Source organism: Podarcis cretensis (genome assembly GCF_951804945.1).
Source record: "Podarcis cretensis genome assembly, chromosome: 2".
NCBI lineage: Eukaryota > Metazoa > Chordata > Lepidosauria > Squamata > Lacertidae > Podarcis > Podarcis cretensis.
The window spans coordinates 103,539,848-103,559,040 of record NC_137171.1 but is presented as its reverse complement, the minus strand read 5'-3'; the positions used below and the strand labels follow the sequence as shown (position 1 = coordinate 103,559,040).

Below are 19,193 nucleotides of genomic sequence, written 5' to 3'. Positions count from 1 at the left end.
CAAATGGAGTTGGTTATTAGGTATCAATATCTAGATTTTGTTTGGGGCAAATATTCCCTCTTAAGGCAAGAGTGGGGGGACGTTTTTGTGTTGTGGGCTGTATTCCCTTGGTGGCCACACCTAGCAGTGCGTGGGACCAAAGTGGGTAGAGTTTTGAAACCGGGCTGCAGGTTCCCCACTCATTTTTAAGCGGTGTTACCTTCTCTGCAATGTTCTGTGCAATTTCTGAACAAATGGCACCTGCAAGTAGGTTACTCCTGAGTAAGGAGATCAGTTATTCTTTATATAGCAAGTTGCAACTTCTAAGTGCAAGTGGGCATGCCAGGGAGCTAGTTGACCCCATCATGCCTTTTCTTTATTCTTATACTCTTTTGTGAGCATATGCACTGCAAGTCCGTAGTGAGCACCATGGAGACAGATGAGAAATGATCAGTGCAGGAGCAGCCAAGGCCCCACAAGTGGGGCACAGTTGCTCTCCAAGCTTTCCAACACAGCAGGTTGCTGGCATCTACTGAGAGGAAGAGGGTAAGAGTGCAGGGAGTTTGGCCCAGTGCAGTGCATGACAGCAGGAGAATCAGATTGCCGGCACAATGTGACTCACAATGGGCCAGCTTCCCCAGAAATCACTTCTCCCCTCTCCATGCCAACAACCCAGTCTGTTGGGAAGCCAGGAGAGCAAAAATGCCCTACCCATGCCACCTCATGAGCTGCTAACAAACATATGTAACTTTTCCTCCACCTCTGATAAGCCTCCATATCCTGAGAACTGGAAAGTAGCCACCATTTTTTTTAAAGAGATTGCAGGAGTGGGGTGTCCTGGAAATTACAGGCCAATTAGCTTAACATCTGTCCTGGCAAAACTGGTGCATAGCACTGTTAACAAATAAAAAAAACCCAGCAAGCATATAGAAGAACAAGCATTGCTGAACAGAGTCAGTACGGCTTCTAACAGGTTAAGTCCTGACTCATGAACCTATTAGAGTTATTTGATAGTCAGCAAGTATATAGATGTGATCTGGTTGATGTAGAAGACTTGCACTTTTAAAAAGCTTTAGACAAGAGTTCCTCACCAAAGATGGTCACATAAGCTTAGTTGTCATAAATTAAGAGAAGAGGTCTTCTTGTAGGTTAAGTAGCAGAAAGCAGAGAGGAGGAATAAATGGTCAGTTCTCCAAATTGAGAGACATAGAAAATGCAGTCCCGCAAGGATCAATATTGGGACATGTGCTTTTTAACTTGTTCATAAATGATTGAGAGGTAAGGGTAAAGTGGTCAAGTTTGCTGATGGTGCTAAATTGTTCAGGGTTGTTAAAACAAACAAAAAACTATTGTGAAGAGTTCCAAAATGACCTCTCTAGACTGAGTGAATTGGTAGTAGAATGGAAAATGCAATTTAGTGTAAACAAATAAAAAGTGATGCATGTTGGTGCAAAAAAATCTTTCACATAGACAACCATGGGGTCTGACTAGTGGTGAGTGTCCAGGACTGAGACCTTGGATTGTATAGTTTGATGAAGATGTCAGCCCAGTGTGTGGCAGCTGTTGTAAGTTTCCCACGGGCATCTGGTTAGCCAGTCTGAGGACAGGACTCTGGGCTAGATGGGCCATTGATCTAATTCAGCAAGGACTTCTTTTGTTCTTAAATAACAATGAAGATTACTGCATGCCACTGGCAGAAAGAGAGTTCCTGCTTGTATGGGCAGGAGACAAGACATGTTTCCTCATAGCAATCCGAGGCTGGATTAACTTCTTTTTAGCTAGAGGTGATCAGTGAATCTATTTGAATGTTAGAAGTACATTTTTAAACATAAAAGTGGAATTAAAATGATTAACTGTTGGGTTGGTTTTCGTTTCAGGATGACTATGTTTTGGAAGTACGCCATTTTCAGTGTCCCAAATGGCCAAACCCAGATGCCCCAATCAGCAGTACCTTTGAGCTTATCAATGTAATCAAGGAAGAGGCCTTAACAAGAGATGGCCCCACCATTGTTCACGATGAGTATGTATATCCATCAAATCACATTCATTTTATAGATTGGATAAGAAAGATTACAGTAAATATGGAAGCTTATTTAGACTTTCATCTGAGTAGTGGAAAGGGGGGCACCAGTATTTTATTTGTTTGTTTATAAAACAAGTCTGTACTACCTATTGGCTCTAAAAAAGAGCCTCCAACATGGTTTATAACAATAGTAACACAATTAAAAAGAGCATATAAAGCCAAAATAGCACAGGGAAACAAAACTATAACTAGGTAAAATTTAAGACACATTAAAAGCCTGACAGAACAAAAATACCTTAATCACTCACATAAAAAACAGCAGAGAAAGGGCCAGTCTACTCTAGTTCACAGTTAGGATGCTGCCAGTGAAAAGGACCTACCCTTCCCCAAAAAAATTCACCTTGCAGAGGAGGGCTTTGGAAGTTGATGGAGATTGACTAGCAGGTTCATGCAGAAATAGACCTTCCTTTAAATATCCAGGTCCCAAGCCATTTCAGGATCTTAGATTGGGCCTTTAAAAGAATTGGAAGCCAGTAATTCATCCACCAAGGCAATCAAAGCCATTTCTGTCCTCAAGCTGGGCTTCAACCCAGATCAGAAAGGATCTAAATAATAAGAGTCTTGTCCAAGAAAGCTTGGGTTTGAGTTTCCACCATTGCGGAGAAAGCTTTTCAATAAAGGTCTCACAACTAATTTATCATTCAAGGAAGAATTCAGAGTTCCAACCACCCACTTGGCCAGCCTCCCATCTGGCATTCTTAATCGGCCGCAATGGACACGGACCAAAATGCAAGCGGTTGGCCTCAGGCTGAACAAGCTAAAATTTATCCTTCGAAACCGTACAAGCAGTAACCTCAAACAAAGCCATAGATTCCCACTTCCAGTGCAGAGTTTAAGCTGGAATGCATGCAAGTGAATTCATCAGCAAAGTGTTTTGCAAAGTGGTCACAGCAGGCTGCCAAGGGTTCCTCCTTGCTAACTTGTGGACTAACATGCAACCATCTCTTCATCACTTGGAACAGCTCCACTGACTGACCCGTGTCAGTGCACTGGTGATTAAGAAGTATAATTTCTTCGGTGCCATCATCACCATAGAATAGGTCTTGGAATGAATTTCAACACATTTTTATAGACCACACGTTCATTAAAAAATAGAGCAAGACAGTATACAACACACAAAATTACAATAATTGGTTTGGTTAAATACATCTTGAGTATTTTCCACTGTCACTCTGGCTACCCAGCCAGTCATTACATCACCCTAGGTTTTTCAGAAAACCAATGAGCCTGAATTCTACCCCTGAGACAGGATGCTTGGGAGTGATTGTGTCAATGCTAATGGCATTTCCTATTCTGGAGGTCAGCCAGATTCAAGAGCCATATTGGTAGGAGAATCCCCTAGAACACTCAGGAGTCCATCAGGAACAATTACTCACCAACGGTACTACATCATAGTAGCCTCCCCAAGACCTTTTCAGCCAGTGACTTGTCCATGCCAGTGGTGTTATTTCAACCCTGCACCCTTACACAGAACACTTTTTTACTGCCAAGCAACCACCAAGATTGTGTCCTGCAGAATGTGTAGGACTAGATATTGAGATAGGTCAAAGGTCCTTCTGGAGACCATGACATCCTGGCCTACTAAGCAAATTACTGAAAAATCAAGTGCTTTCTCCGTGTACCTTGGGTTCATTCTCCAAATCAGAACAAAATGTGTGGAAGAGACATTAAGTCAGGAAGCTACCCAGCCCAACACAACAATCACCTGTCTTTTACATACTTTCTTACTTAGTTATCTTTGTTCCTCTCCTTAGGAAATGGTAGCTGGATATGTGGTGTATTATCATCATGCACAGATGGGTCTGAAAAGAACAATTAAGGGCTCTATATATGACTTTTCTTTCACATCTTCTTGCTAAAGTGCATTATAAAATACAGATGCTTTAGCCAAAACAATATTAAGTCATTGCTAGTTTTAATGCTCACCTAGATTCTGAATACTTTTGCTGCTCTTGCAATATTCAAAATTAAGAGAGTTATTGATCTGGGCATTTCATGAGACAAAAAATATCAAACCTCTGTTTCTAACAGTGCTGAGTCATTTCTTTTGTAAATTGCTTTTTGGGTTATTTGTTATATTCACTGATTTTTATTTTTATGCCTTCATACATAATATATGTTCCACTTTTAACTGCATTCTGAGGAAATGTAGCTGAAAATGAAAATTTTCCTTCTGTGCACTCAACCACATCATCACTTATTTTATTCATTAATACAACAGCAAACTAATCCCAAGTATAGGTACACCTATCTGGCAGAGATTATAGGTGCAATTCAAAGAAAACTAAAGCTGATACACAGACATCAGATTTTCATTGCTGCTTGACAGGGGGCTTTATGATTCACCTATGAGCATCTGAACGCAACTGTTCTGTGGGTTTGCAGGTATGGAGCAGTGGCGGCTGGAACATTATGTGCCCTTACCACTCTGTCCCAGCAGCTGGAGAATGAAAATGCTGTTGACGTTTTCCAGGTGGCAAAGATGATCAATCTGATGAGGCCTGGAGTATTTACAGACATTGTAAGTCTTTAAAAAGGAGATAAAGTTGTTTACAGGGTAGTTTCTAAACAGGGAAATGTCCAATTAAAATCTATGCACATGTTTTGCATACTGTCCCATGCCCCTGTGCCCGTGAAGTCAGATGGCTAAAAGACTCCTCTTCCACATATATTCATAGTGTCTCCACCAGTTTTGCTGCCAGATATCCTGCACAACTAAAAACCACAGTGCAGCAATAAGCACCATCTTAGGCCCTGACCTTTATTTATCGAGGGTCAGAATTCCCTTTCCTTCTTAGATCCAACAAACAGAGTTTGTTCCAGGATGGAGAATATCCATGGAGTCAGCGCTACCATTCAGCTACTTTATAACTTGTTATATTCCTGCAGGGTTTGGGGTTTTTAGACTATAGTTCATTACAGTTTTCACAATATTACAACAAAACAATGAAGTACCTTATGCCCTCTTTTCCCTCCCGGCTTCCCCACCAACCTCTGTCCCTATGCTCCTTTATTTACTTCAAAACATTTTCGTTTCTAATACGTAGTCGTTAAGTACGCTACACAGTGTTCAGACTTGCATGCTCAGATAAGGGTTAGGATGAATGAGTGGCAGTGCTCTGCTTTGGTCCCAGATGAACATCTGTTAAATTAGAGATGTTTCCATCCCTGTATTGTGCCTGTAGGCTTCACAGGAAACACAGGACTTGTATGCCCTAACTCTTTAGACTAGATCAGAACAGAAAGGAGGTGCACGTAATATTAAAAGAAGGCGAGTAAACAAACCTTTATTGCAGTGTTTCCCAACCTTGTGCCTCCAGCTGTTTTTGGACTACAATTTCCATCATCCCTTGCCACTGGTCTTGCTAGTCAGGGATGATGGGAGTTGTAGTTCAAAAACAGCTGGAGGCACAAGGTTGGGAAACACTGCTTTATTGAAGATGTAGTTTGTGAGAGGTGACTGAAAAAAAGATGAGAGTGAATCTATTGCAATAATTGGGCGGGGGTCCAGCTATAACACACAACCAACAAAATTGATTGAAGAGGCAAGTCTTTTGGTTGAATCTGTGTCACTGCCCTTCGTAAATAGTTATTTGTGTATGTTCTCTCAACTTTGTAATTATTCAACAAATTGGCCGCATAATTTAATTTTGTTTCATTGGTACTGTACCTGGCTTTGGGATTATTTTCTAATGCAACTTGGTAACAATGTTTATATTGTGGGTTATCAGAGTATGGGAGAGCTACAAGATTAAAGGTGTCAGGCTAGGGCACAGCAAGCAATACTGAAAACGCAAGCTGAACATTTTACTTCCTTGAATGTTAGGTTGTTTTAAATGTTCTGATCTTTCCATTCCAGGAGCAGTACCAATTTCTTTACAAAGCAATGCTAAGCCTGGTCAGCACTAAGGAAAACGGAAATGGCCCCATGGCACTGGACAAAAATGGTGCTGTTATGGCCAACGACGAATCAGATCCTGCAGAAAGCATGGAATCTCTTGTCTAATTGGAATATTGAAAAGGCACTTAATTTGTGGAATTTCTGAAGACTGAGTAAACTTTTTTGAGGCCTTTTTTGCCAGACTCTAGGTTATACAATAACCCAATTACTTTTTTACACTGATAAAAGTTTTGATATTTATTTTTGCCATTTTATGTCTTAATGGTATCCTACTGAGCATTTGCACCTCTTGTTTATTTCACACAGTGAAACGCAATTTTATCTAGTTTGCACTATATGATCAGTGTTAACTGCCTATAAAGTTGTAATACAAAAACAAGCAAGCAAACAAACCCTGATGTGACATTCCATGACAACAAACATGCTACTTTTTAGTTGAAATGCCATGAAGTTTTGTTAATTACTTTGAGCCTTGACTCTAAAGTCTTGAATGCTAGACCAGAAGGGTTCTTTTTGTTTTACAAGAACAGTGCTGTACTCTAAACATACTCCAATGTTTATTAATTTTCATATAACTTTGGTAATCATTATAGGTCTTCTGTATTCCAGTAACATGGATGAGTGTTTTTTCTTCTTGTTTGACAAAGTGGTGTGGTGATCACTAGCTACACTGAAGTGCAGTAGCATTCAGAGGTTGAATAGCTGGTCTGCATTGTTTGAATTGCTCCTCTCGGCTGCATGGAAGCCTAGGAACTGCTTTCCATGTCACATACTAAATTACATTTCTGAAACACTGAGTGACTCAGATCTTGAGTTTTGACCTCAGTCTTTGGTTTTACAACTTCACTGATTCCCCAGATTTTCACAATGGCATTTCAGTATGGGAAATTTTTTTGATCATATTGCCACCACAGACAATTTAGTAATCAACAATATACTACCAGATTATTTTATTCCAAAAGCATTTAGGTCACAATTTCCCAATTAGTATTCACCATTTTAAACATATATTTCCTTCATTCTTCTGGAACAGGATTTCTATCTTGACAATATGTTGCAGGATGGCAAAAGGAATTTCTTAATTTCATAGCTGTTAGATGCCGTTTTTACAGGTGTGTAATTTTCATACTTTACTGCTAAAACGTACTGATCCATATTACTGGTGAAACGATCTAATAAAAAAAAACTACCTATAAGATTACACTCTTCCTCCTTTTTTTTTTTTGAACCAATTAATTATTTAGCATACATCTCCTTAGTTCATTGATCCATTCCTATATATTATACATTATACTACACTGTCCCTATTACTTCAGGCAGCCACTTAATCTATTTCCAACTTAAGAAAACCCATTTCCACTCATTAGCTTTACATTTAAGCCTCTGTTTTGAATAACTTAAAACTGCTCTGCTTTCCAAACCACTTTTCTGTGCAGCTCATTTAAGCATGGATGGTCCCCTTGCACTGCTTTTTATCTACATTGTAAGATTGGGGAAATGAATTAAATTCTGATGAGGTGCTTGGTTACATGGCCCATACCATCTGTGGTCATTGTAAATAAGCAGCGAATGCCCACAGGAGGAAAATTACAGAGCGGACCTTGCCAGTACAAAATTCAGTATAATTGGCAAACTGGTTTTAATGGCTAAAATGCATAGCTTACGTTATAGCTACCCAAATTACTTTATTGTGCTCTTGTGCTCTTGGTTTGTCCTTGAATTAGTTTGTTTAAAATGATCCCTTCTTGTCTGAATTTACTTTACTATGCCTCCAATTCAAAATAGTGAGAAGAATGTGCCTACATGTAAAAACAGGTTCCTGCCAGTTATATCTGCACTAGCTGTCAAGGGGAGAAGTGGCTGTGTGTATGTATGAGGGAATCCAGGGTAAGCCAACAGAGACACTGGTCTACTTGTCGTTAAGATGGTAAATTGAATAATCCCCCAGGCTACCTTGGTGAGAATTCACTGTGTGCTAGGGGTTCATAGCACAACCTTTAGCAGCTCCACTATTTAAAAAGCCACTGAAAATTCTAACATTTGGTAGGACCCAAAAGGCACCAATTCTATATATATATAGCCAAAACTGAGCCCCACTGAGTCTAATGGGACTTACTCCTTGGTATGCATATAGGATTGTAGCTTTAGGTAATTATTTGCATGCAACAGTCACTACTACAAATGTAAGAGTTGCTATGCAAATATTTGGTATTTGCAATGTACAGCCAGGCTAATACTGGTGCCTCAATACTGCAGGGCAAAACCACTTCTTTCTTTGGATGATGATTTCCAGCGTTTTCTCTCCAAATGTATGGGAAAGTAAATTAGGGCATTAAATATTTATTCAAAGTAAAACGTACAAACATTTAGGAAACAGCTTATAATGTTGACAGAATGTCCTATTGTTTCATAGATTTCTTCATCCATAGAAAAGAGAGAAATCTAGTCTGTGCCAGCTACACATTCAAAACACTTTACCACTAAACTTAAAATAATCTGGATGACCTTAACCCTTAAGTAGAAGAGTTTGAAGTGGTTTTTATTGACACAAGTTGATGCATGTGTATTTGTCTCCTACTCTGATAGCAAACTAATTCAAGTATCATATGCTTAAACAAATGCCTATTTCTTTATAATATTGTCTCCTAAAATGTAAAGGCCTCCTAAAAGGGTGTGAAAATAAATGTCCAGCAAAGCAGGAGAAACTATCCAGCGATGCAACTGCTCCGAAATTCATCCATGAAGCTGCTGTTTGTAAACACACAATTAAGTGCCTCTCACATGTTGCTGCCCATTTTAAATTTGCAATTGAAATTATTAATGTGGCATTAGAGAAAGTAGGGTCCAAAACCACAACAAGATCCTGGTGGTAATTGCATTGAGGAGCCTCCTCTGTTATGGAGATGGATGAGGCAGCACCCTCTCGCACTGAGCTCCATGCACATATCAGAACCATCCATGCACTCTAGAGCTGCTGGAAAAGGACTCCAGGTTCCGCAGTAAATAAACTACATTAAGTGAAGCTCACCAGAGAGGGGCCTAAGTGTTCCACAGCATTGTGTAGATTTAAGACTATCCAGAAGCTGCACTTCACTTTAAAAACCCATTTCAAGTTACACCATCTGTACTGCTTCTGCTTTGACCAAGAGGCACACTGCTTGCATTGGCATCAGGGACTGCAGTGCTTCCATTGCTGGCAATGGGCACTGCTTCAGGAAATTACAACTTTTGAGCATGAGACGAACTTTGATCACTTCACATCCAAAATTTTGTGGCAAGAAATGACTGGTTCAAAAAGTAAGAGGTGTGTGGTGTGTATGTTTCCCACCCCCCAGGTTTAGTTGGATTTGTTAGTAGCTTTTCATTTGAGTCTGAATTTGTGGAGGAGATACTACAGAGGGAAATGAATGTGTTTTGGCAAAACTGCCTGGCAGCACTTAAGCCAGTTCCTTAAAATGTGTACCAAGTTGTACAAGTGTGTTTTTCAGAGTGGATTTTAAGACAAAATTAGACCAGTATAGCTGAAGTTGGATTGTTTGCAAAGCCAATTCCATGTGAATTCCAGCTCTTCTTTAATATTTACAGGATTTTGTCCACAGGTGTATAACTCGATTTAATGATCAATTGCTTTGTTTTAATTAGTTCACATGGGAATCAGGGTGTATTCTTAATGCTGCAGTCAGCAGGTAAAGAGGGGGATAACAAGATACGTTTGGGGAGAAGGGTTTGATGTTTCATGTGAAGTTCAAGTTACAAAGTGTAAATTTGCTGTGAAATGAAAAGCTGCAATTTTGAGTTTGCAGCTCTCATTTTGTTCTGAAACAATCCTATTGACATGAGCCCCAACTCAGAGGACGCTTGGGCCACACTAGATGTGACACTGATTGCATGAATGCAATCGACATATTGTTTTTATTATGCAAATACCAACAACCAAGGAGAAACCTAAGCAGCCGTCAGACCTTATGGGGTGGGAAGGAGGAATTCAACTTTTTCTCTCCCTGCCAAAGTCATATGAGCAGCAGTTGGCGCAGCAGTTTATGAGAAGTTAATTTTTGTCAGAACCATGGGAGGGAGGGAGTTAAACTCTCCATTCCCATCAACCCCTCCCAGGTTTAGACGTTATTTACTCTTCTCATTGGCTGCAACAAAAATGTGCACAGTATTTGTATTACTGCAATTAATTCAGTAGTTTGGCCCTTAATCAGGACTTACATCCCAGTGAATTATTTGGAACAAGTTAGTCATTTGTGTCCTATTTATGTTCTGCCTTTCTACCCAGCTTAAGGCGATGGGTCTTGCATCTGTTTATCCAAGGAATATTTGTAGTATTGCTTATCAGTGTAAGCTCTGAATTTATAATAACAGATCAGTGGGCTCAGCAGTCTAATGAAATACTGCCATTGGTCTTTTCTGTTAGACTCACATTGACTATACTTCATTGTTGAGGGGAGGATATCCCTCTGATGATACCTGACTTTTGATTAATTTATAAACATTAGTCATTTTCAATATTAGCATTTTGAAAGAAATGCACTTGTAAAAGACTGATGCTTGTATAACCTGTCTTTGCTAATGTGGTCTGAAAACAAAGAGAACATGGGATTGTAATATGGATACTCTGAAACAAATTGCCTCATATGTTTGGGCCATTGAAAATCAATGCGTATTTATGTATCAAACCCTCATCTAAAGGAAGGGTAGCACCATTGGCATTCCCAGTCTACAGCCTTAGTACTGCAAATACATGCTTTGCTTTGTACTTCTTGAGTATGATAGTTGATATGAAAAGTCACTTTGTATAGATTAAGTTCATCACACATGAACAGTGCAGGAGGTAAACCAAAACTTTTATTTTGAAACAAATTATCCTTTAGCATTTCAGTGTGTCTGATCAAACTCTGAATGCAAACTATCAGGAGGCAAAAGATGTGGGTGCATGTAGGCACATATGCACACCTCTGTGTAAGGAATACAGACTTTTGGGGTCCATTGTAGAGCTAGTGGAGTTGCAATCAGATGAGCAAGGTTTTAATTGAAAGATTCATTGGAACGCTACCAAAATGCTATCCCTTTTTAATGACATAGCACAATGACCTTGTTATAAGTATGATTTCTTGTAAACTGCTATTGTATTTTAAAGTAGAGATATCAATTTTACCAAAGAAACATAATACTAAATATTAGCAAAAATAATGGAAAAATTGAAGAAGAAGAAATAAGGAAAGTATAGTTGCGTTGCAGGGCAATTGTATGCATGTTTGGTTGGAAGTCAATCCCATTGTGTTCAATGGGGCTTAGTTCCAGGTAATGTGTGTATAGGATTGCACTGTTAATGACTTAGCAGAGATTCTCTCAAATTCATTCTCTTCTGCCACCCTCTCCTGTGATACATGGTTATGTTCAAATAGTGCCAGTGAATTTTATATGAAGGGGGAATGCCTCATTACTTATCCACTGCATTTCTTTTCTTTTTGAGATGTAATTCTCCATCCTTACATGTCAATTCTTGAGCTTTCTCTCTTGATTGTCATTATAAGTAATGCATACTACATTAGCTTTGCTTATCTGTATGGGGAAGGCATGCAAAACAAACAGGGAGAGTACACAGAGAAACTAATGAAAAGACTTGGCCTCGACATTGTCTTAGCTGTTCAACTGTTTTTAGTATTTTTGTTAGATATTTGCAAAGGGAAGCCTTTTCTACAGAGGATAATTAATTTCAAGAAAAATGTCTTGAGTTTTAAGAATAAACATGTCTCCAAAAGAGGAGATAGTCAATTTTATAAAATGTCACAACTCTCCAACATTTGGGGTAGTGACCTTTCTTTCTTTTGTTAGAACCTTTGAAACTAGCAAGCAGCCATTGTTTCTAAAGAACTAAGTATTCATCTCTATCCATTATTTTCATTTTCTTCATTTTTAAATAGCAGAAATCATTAAAACTGTAAATATTTTGTTGCTTGAATAAGCATCTTCTGGGAACTTTGTATCTATGGTATATAATCATAGAATTTTATATTTTCATATAAAGCTAATTTTTTTCTAGTTTCAACTTCTTCATGGTTTTTTTTCCTTTTGTGGTGGATATGTGAATACATACTTTATGTGTATTGAAGTAGTGAAATGCCATCACATTCCAAAAAGAATTCAACACATGTTATTTCTTTGGGACAGTGATTGTTGATGCTGGATTTTCTTTAAATTCCATTGTCAGTGTGTGCAATAGGAATTAGACTTAACCAGTCACTGGATAAGTTTGTCTCATTGACCCATTGGGGAAATGTGGTGTTTGGTTTGGGGGGAGTTATTAATTTTTTTGTTTTCTGTTCTTCCTTTTTGTAACTTGAAGAATTTCCTTTTTGTTATGTTTTAAAAGTATATCAAATCATTCTATTATAGTGTTATTTAATATGTAAATTGTATTGCTATACATAAAATAAAGTATGGTTTTTGATGTATTTACAATAGTTGGTTGATATTTTCACTATATTAATGTACATCATGGCTAACCTATGCCCCTTCAGTGCACCTACTCTAATGCTCAATCCAACCCTACATGTAAATTGAAACAGGCTTTTGTCCAAATGCAACCTGAAAGAGAGAGAAACCTGCATGGAGATAGACCACAGTATGGTCACAGACTCTATACATCAGTCACAAGAGCCTGTTGTTGGATAGAGTGGTGGGGTATACCTTTTAAAATAAACAAGATCACATTGAATACTGATAAAAGGCACCCTGATGTGACCTCCATCCATAATTCACAGGCTGGAAAGATGAGGATACAGCATCCTTCCTGCTTTGTGAAGCAGACTAGGATATGTATCTCATCTGCTATTTTAGGGTATGAGTTGAACAGAACCATTTATTTAATAAGGCTTATTTGAGCCTTTACATTTGAAGAGAAAGATACTAAAAAAGCTCAGCTCTGCAGTCCCTGTTGCAATTAAACTGCTGCACCATGGAATGAGGAATAGGGGTACATCCTTTGGACATTTGAGAGCTTAGCTTTGTTCAGAACATCGACTGGCATACCTAGACAAAGCCGCTTTCTCACAAAGCCTTTTTTATATCTATCGGGTGCAAGTATATTACCTGGGCATACAGAAGTGTTTGGAACACTGATGGGCAATCCACAGCCCTTCACTTTCTTTCAGGTTCCCCCCTCCCCACCAAGGCTGAAGAGAGAGAATGAACAGAACAGAATAGAATGAATGAATGAATGAATGGGAGACTGTGTGGATGATTTAATGCTTGTGTATACAGATGTGTGAGAGAAAAAATGAAAGGAAGATGGGTAGATAAAGAACAGGAAGGGCAAAAAAAGAGAAGGGGCCTCCCACCCATTTTTGCTTTGTTCATCAGCATGAGTATGTGGCCCTCAACTCTGAAAGTGTGGTCTACCTCTTGATTTAAAGGGTATTGAGTTACTGATAAAATATTGGGTCTGGAGGGAGAAAATCCAGGTTCATCTTTTTGTTCACATATGAATATCCTTGGGTAGCCCATCAAGTCAAGATGTTCCAGGATACTCAACTTACCCAAGAAATATAAATAATATTCCATACCATCACCAGTCTGTTTGCTTTCAATGCATTTATGACATCAGCAACTCCAATGCTAATCCCCACTCTAAGTCAAACCTAGCTTGTATCCAGCAACCAGCATAATTCACAGTAAGAAAATAGGCAACGGCTGTCATGCTTAACAAGTCAGGGAACCAACTGTCAGCAATGAATGTGGATGCACAGAAGTGAGCAACAACCAGCTCTTTGAAAAGCAATAATATATATTCCCCAATGTATGGGGCAAATAAAAATAAGCTGCTTATTGTATGCAAGAATTCACACATCTCATAGTTTAATCTCAAAGTATGTTCCCACAATTCACTGGACATCATGCTGGCAATAATGAGTCCTGCTTGATAGATGAAAAGCCCATCTGGTCCAGCATCCTGTTTTCACAGTGGCCAGCAAAATGCCTACAGGAAGCCCACAAGCAGGACCTGAGTGCAACAGCACTCTCCCTACTTGTGATTTCTGGCAACTGGTCTTCAGAAGCATACTGCCTTTGGGAATGGAGGTACAACACTGCAATCATAGCTAGTAGCTACTGAGTGCCTTATCCTCTTTTATGGCTATCCAGTAATAAGATAAAAGCTTAAAGTACTTCATTTAACAGTAGCTTGCTATGAGAAACAATATGCTCATGCACTTCCCATGGGAGTTCTGCAGCAGGTATACATGTTCAGGGGCACCATCTGCATCATCAATCATGGGACACTGAACTTGCAGGTCTCTCTTTCTGAACTGAGGTACCTAGTTATAAATCCAGACAACTCTGAAATACATGGTATCCTTGAAAGGACTGTGTAGAAAATAAATACCTAAAACTTTTTCATATGAAAGTCAGTGGGGCTGCTGCCCTGTTATTGCTGCTTCACGTGTAATTAGAAAAGCTACAGTATAATTAACTGTTCCCAACACTTCCCACTAGTGGCGATAAGGCTCAGTTAACTAACTAACTGCATCAGGAAATCCCAACATTGTAGGTAACAACAGTTAATGACTTTAAGATTCCAGACTCTGCTAATAGTCATATTTAATTATAAGTAACCATGCCATTTGTATGCAGTGGGTTTAAATGTCATAAGCTGCTTCTTCAGGAAACTATTGACTTAGTTTTTTAAAAAAAATCAATGCTGTTGTGTTAGGCAGCCAGCTCCTGACAATGTTTCCTGTGCTCAGATTAACTCAGTCTTTATTGATCACCCCTGGTTTATGTTTTGTCTTCGCTGCCAATCAATGGCCCTTGATGCTTCTGTGAATTAAAAAGGGAAGCATCAAGGCTTCCAGTCCCACCTGCCTTAATGGAAGCAGCTCCCATGACAATGGGGGATCATCAGAGAACTAAAAACAGGGATGATTGAGGGTAAATCATCCTTGCAAAAGGGCTTTACTTGCAGTTCATCTCAGTACCTGGTTCTCACTCCAGCATGGAATGTGGGAGGCAAAAGCACTCCACCTGGTGAAAATCCTCCAACACTGCCATTAAGAAGCAGAGGTTCTCAGTTTAATTGGATCTTTAATTGGCTTTAAACTACGGGTGCATGATGGAAAAGGCTTACAACAACATACTGTTGAATATACCAGCTACATGGATCAAAGGTTTGAATTGAAATAAGATTTTCTTCAGTGTAAGAGTCAGTTGGGAAGAGGGAAGCCCATGGTTTGTTTATTCTAAGCTTCTTTTATATATTTATGATTCGGCAGCCATCTCCGGAATATAAGATAAAATTATATTTACAAGTGAGGAAGGGACGTTGGAGCAATATTGATATTAACAAGCAAAAATGGAAACTGTGTGATATGAAATGAAGAAAGGAGGGGAGAAGCTCAAGTATGACTGTTTTGGAAAGACAGAGTAATTCCCCTCACTTCTGTTTAAAAACAACAGAAAAAAGAGACTGAGATTTGTGGTTGCTACTGACGGAATGTAATTTAAGTTTAATTGGGCCACAAATCTCTTGCTGGAAAGAAAAGAATTTGGGGGCTGTGATAAGAACGCTGCAGAGATTCTGGGAGTTGGAAAGGAGTATTAAATCTTCAGCACGTTCAAAATCTGCCCACCTTTTCCTAGGCTGAGGGGGAAATGGCGAAGATCTGTGACATGTTTTACTAGTGAGACAGAATGGTTTTTAGCAGACTGTCACCTGTTCTGAGACATCAAAACAAGGGACGGAGATATAAAACCTCTGAGAAACTTTGAGATTAAGTTCGACCCCAAGTCACGATGGGAGGAAACAACAGCTGGGAAGTGAAAGAGATAACACCATATATGGACAGAAGGAATCTCTGGGGATATAACAGTTTTCATATGCAGGACAGAATAAAGATAATAGTTTGAGTTCCTCATTTGAAGCTTTATAAATTTATATACTGTAACATCAGGAATGGAAATCATTAATTATGTAGCTGTTGACTAAGGGATTATTATTATAACTGAAATGTAACTGAAATTAATTAAGCTTATGGAACGCAGTAATGTAAGATTAGAAATGCACTCAAACCATCATGTGGGGAGTCATTTTAACTAAAATGGCTCTTTGATAATTGTATAATTTGGGAATTAATTACTGTTATATTTTGGCTATTATTGGGGGTATGTTGGAAAACTAATGATTTTTTAATAATAAAAATACAAACGAAAGCATCAAAATCCAGTTGTCATTTGTTCAATTACTCTCCCTAGCAGTGTGCTATTCTTTTGAAATCAAACTGATTATTTTTTTTGTTTGTTTTTCATTAAAAGAACATGGATGGATGAAGATGGTATATTTTCTGGGATTAAAATCTAAAAAATTAACAACTATTTTCAGGACTTTGAATTTTTCACCGTTTTATGAGACACACAGGTGTTGAGAGCAGATTTTTGTTTGACTTTATTAGATTCTTCTGTCTGATCTCCCAACAGTTGTGCCATCTGTTCACTCTGAAAATGAGAGATGACTCTGGTCTTGACTTGTTAATTGGAGATACAAAGCCCTTTAGGAACAGTAGAAGTTTTAGGTTTGCTATTTCTTGTTACTGTATCTACTTCAATCTGAGTTTCATTGAACTATTCTACAAGAACACAGAAAACCATTTTATATTAAATAAAAGAGAGATTAGACTCTCTGGGCAAGTTCTGCACTCCAAAGCTGATCTTGATTGTAAACTCAATTAATTACCTGGGAATGACAGCCAGTTCTACTTTATTTCCTGTTATATTAACTATAGGCTTTCACAGATACTATACGCTTCAGCCTCAAATCCAGCCTGAGCGAAATACGATTACTCAAAAGACCCACTATGTTCAGCAGAGCTTATTCCCGAGTAAGCATGCATAGGATTGCAGATCAAGTTGGCTCTGCACAAAGCATTGCGGACTTTGGGCCTACTAATGTTATAGCTTGGGCTGCATCTTGAATGGACATAGGGCACCCCATTCAAAGCCAAATTTTAAAATATATAATACGTAGGAGAGCACAAGAAATAAGGTAGGCAGATATGGGTCCACAGCATTGTGGGGGACACTTCAATATTTAGGAGTACTCTTTCCATCCCTCATTACTGCCAACTGCTGGAGGGGGTAGAAAGTTACACAATGTAATAAAAACACTACCTGATGTTAAGTGATCCTACCTCAACAGGGAGGAGCTGTTTTGAGCACATTCCTATATTATGCCTAAAAGGAAATTCCACTCAATACTCCATACACTATAACTCCATATAAATAAAGAACTCTAAACAAAGATCAAATGCACTGTCCTCTTATAAACACATTCCTTGATTAAAAATGCTGCAAAAGAAGGGAACTGACAGAAAAGGCCATATTTAACAGTGAATGTGAAGCACACTGTTAATGTGAAGCTCACTGTACCAACTGCTCACCTTTGCATTTCTCGAGTGCAAAGCATGGTTAAGACTATTTTCTGCTCTGTGAGTCCTACAAGCCTCTTACACAAAGGCATCATTAACCTTTTGAAATTAGATGTCTTCAGTACAGTGGTACCTCGGTTTAAGAACAGTCCGGTTTAAGAACGATTTGGCTTACAAACTCCGCAAAACCGGAAATAGTTTCTTGGTTTGAGAACTTTATCTCGGTATACGAATGGAAGCCGAACTGTGGAAGGGCACCGGCGGTGGGAGGCCTCATTAGGAAAAGCACGCCTCGGATTAAGAACGGTTTTGGTTTTGGTTCAGGGACAGATTAAGTCCGTAAACTGAGGTACCACTGTACTATTATTCCAGATACAGCCTGCCCTACAGAGGGAGAGATCTATACTGATTTTTTAACATTTACACTGTGGTATTCCTTGTCAGTGTGATGTATCAACTTTTTATGTAATAAAGAATCCTTGCTTGGCTTCTTGCTCCAAAATGCATGCATGTTAATGTTAAGGAAACATCCAGGCACAAATTGTGTCTTAATGCAGTGTTAACATTTTGCATTGCCTGTTTCCAATAGTTTTTAAAGAGTACTTTTATATGATCATTACAAAATAGGTATTCAGAGGTTAAGACCTTTCCTTACATGCCATTATTTAAGCAGTATGATGCCTTTTACCAAAGGCTAAACTCTTTGAACTGACTCCCTCAATACAGGCATTAGAAGTCTTTCTCTGCCTAGGTTCAGGATTTTAAAACTAATTTTAAAGGCAGTACAAGAATTTCATTGGTTGAAATCCTAATATTGGTTGCTGGTTGGAATAATTGCTCTTCAAAAAGGTTCTTTGACATTTGTTTCTTGGAACTTTTGCCAATAAAGTAAAAATCTGATGCTATTCTAGGTATCCTAAAGGTTTATTTGGGATGTGGAGATGGGACTCTCCATGACAAAATAAGGTGGGGGGGGGGGTTTACAGCTAAGTGGGTGTGACAGGCACAGCAACCATGAGAGAGCAGTAAGATGACAACTCAAGTAGACAGGAAGGAGCCAACCCTGATTTCCCTTCTGTTGTCAGCTGGGCCTGCCCCAGGTTCCCTCAACCTTCTTCTGGGGCTCTTCCTTCCTTCCCCGTCCTACTTACAGCTGCCTCTTCCACTCAGCCACCATGTCCATTTGGACATCAGAGGCAGTCTGTAGCTAATGGCAACTGCTGGGGAGGCATCAGCACAAGCCCCCTAGGCCTGAAAATTGTGGGGGCACCTCCGCAGTGATTTTTCATTTTAAAATATACAGCCCACCCTTCATACAGGGGCGTGGGCGGGGTCACACCATAAACTTTGGTATCTGACCTTCCATTATCTGTGAAGGAAAAGACAGAACAGACAATACACATGGCTGTATTCGGGGAGCGGGATTTAGAAATATAAACTGGCTTGCACAAGTTCTCTTCATTGCTTTCACCGGTTGGGGTGCTATTCCAGCTCAGACATCCATGGAAGAACAAAACAGACCTTAAAGAGGATGGGTACCATCTGATCGCGTTACCCAGGACTTCCACCAGCTTCTGCCTGGCAACTTCATCCACTAACTTCAGCCCACCAACTTCCCAGGGTTTTACCTATTCATGAATATCCACCATTTTCCTTTCACACATCATATTCACACATGTACACTCTTTGCTTTCACCACATTCAAACCCTTCCACTCACAACACAAGCATATGCCAGCCAACCTCCATGAAGAATATCATTCATTTCTCTTTCACTGTACCTTCATTCACATTCTTGTCCCTGCTGC

At 39.1% G+C, this 19,193-nt stretch overlaps 1 protein-coding gene and 1 long non-coding RNA gene across 5 annotated transcripts in view; one reads left to right on the top strand and one right to left on the bottom strand.

Annotated features, from left to right (window-relative positions):
- The window catches only part of PTPRG (protein tyrosine phosphatase receptor type G), a 559,059-nt gene extending 546,635 nt beyond the window's left edge, over nucleotides 1–12,424 (top strand). For all 4 annotated transcript variants that reach the window (XM_079957946.1, XM_079957945.1, XM_079957948.1 and 1 more), the window contains exons 27-29: nucleotides 1,857–1,999; nucleotides 4,448–4,583; nucleotides 5,922–12,424. In XM_079957946.1, coding sequence (XP_079814072.1) covers nucleotides 1,857–1,999; nucleotides 4,448–4,583; nucleotides 5,922–6,068 — 426 coding nt within the window. In that variant the 3' untranslated portion in view covers nucleotides 6,069–12,424. The remainder of the gene's footprint in view (nucleotides 1–1,856; nucleotides 2,000–4,447; nucleotides 4,584–5,921) is intronic.
- LOC307209150 overlaps nucleotides 1–19,193 on the bottom strand; it is a 35,545-nt gene that overhangs the window by 8,863 nt on the left and 7,489 nt on the right. The gene's annotated exons all lie outside the window — the stretch shown is intronic.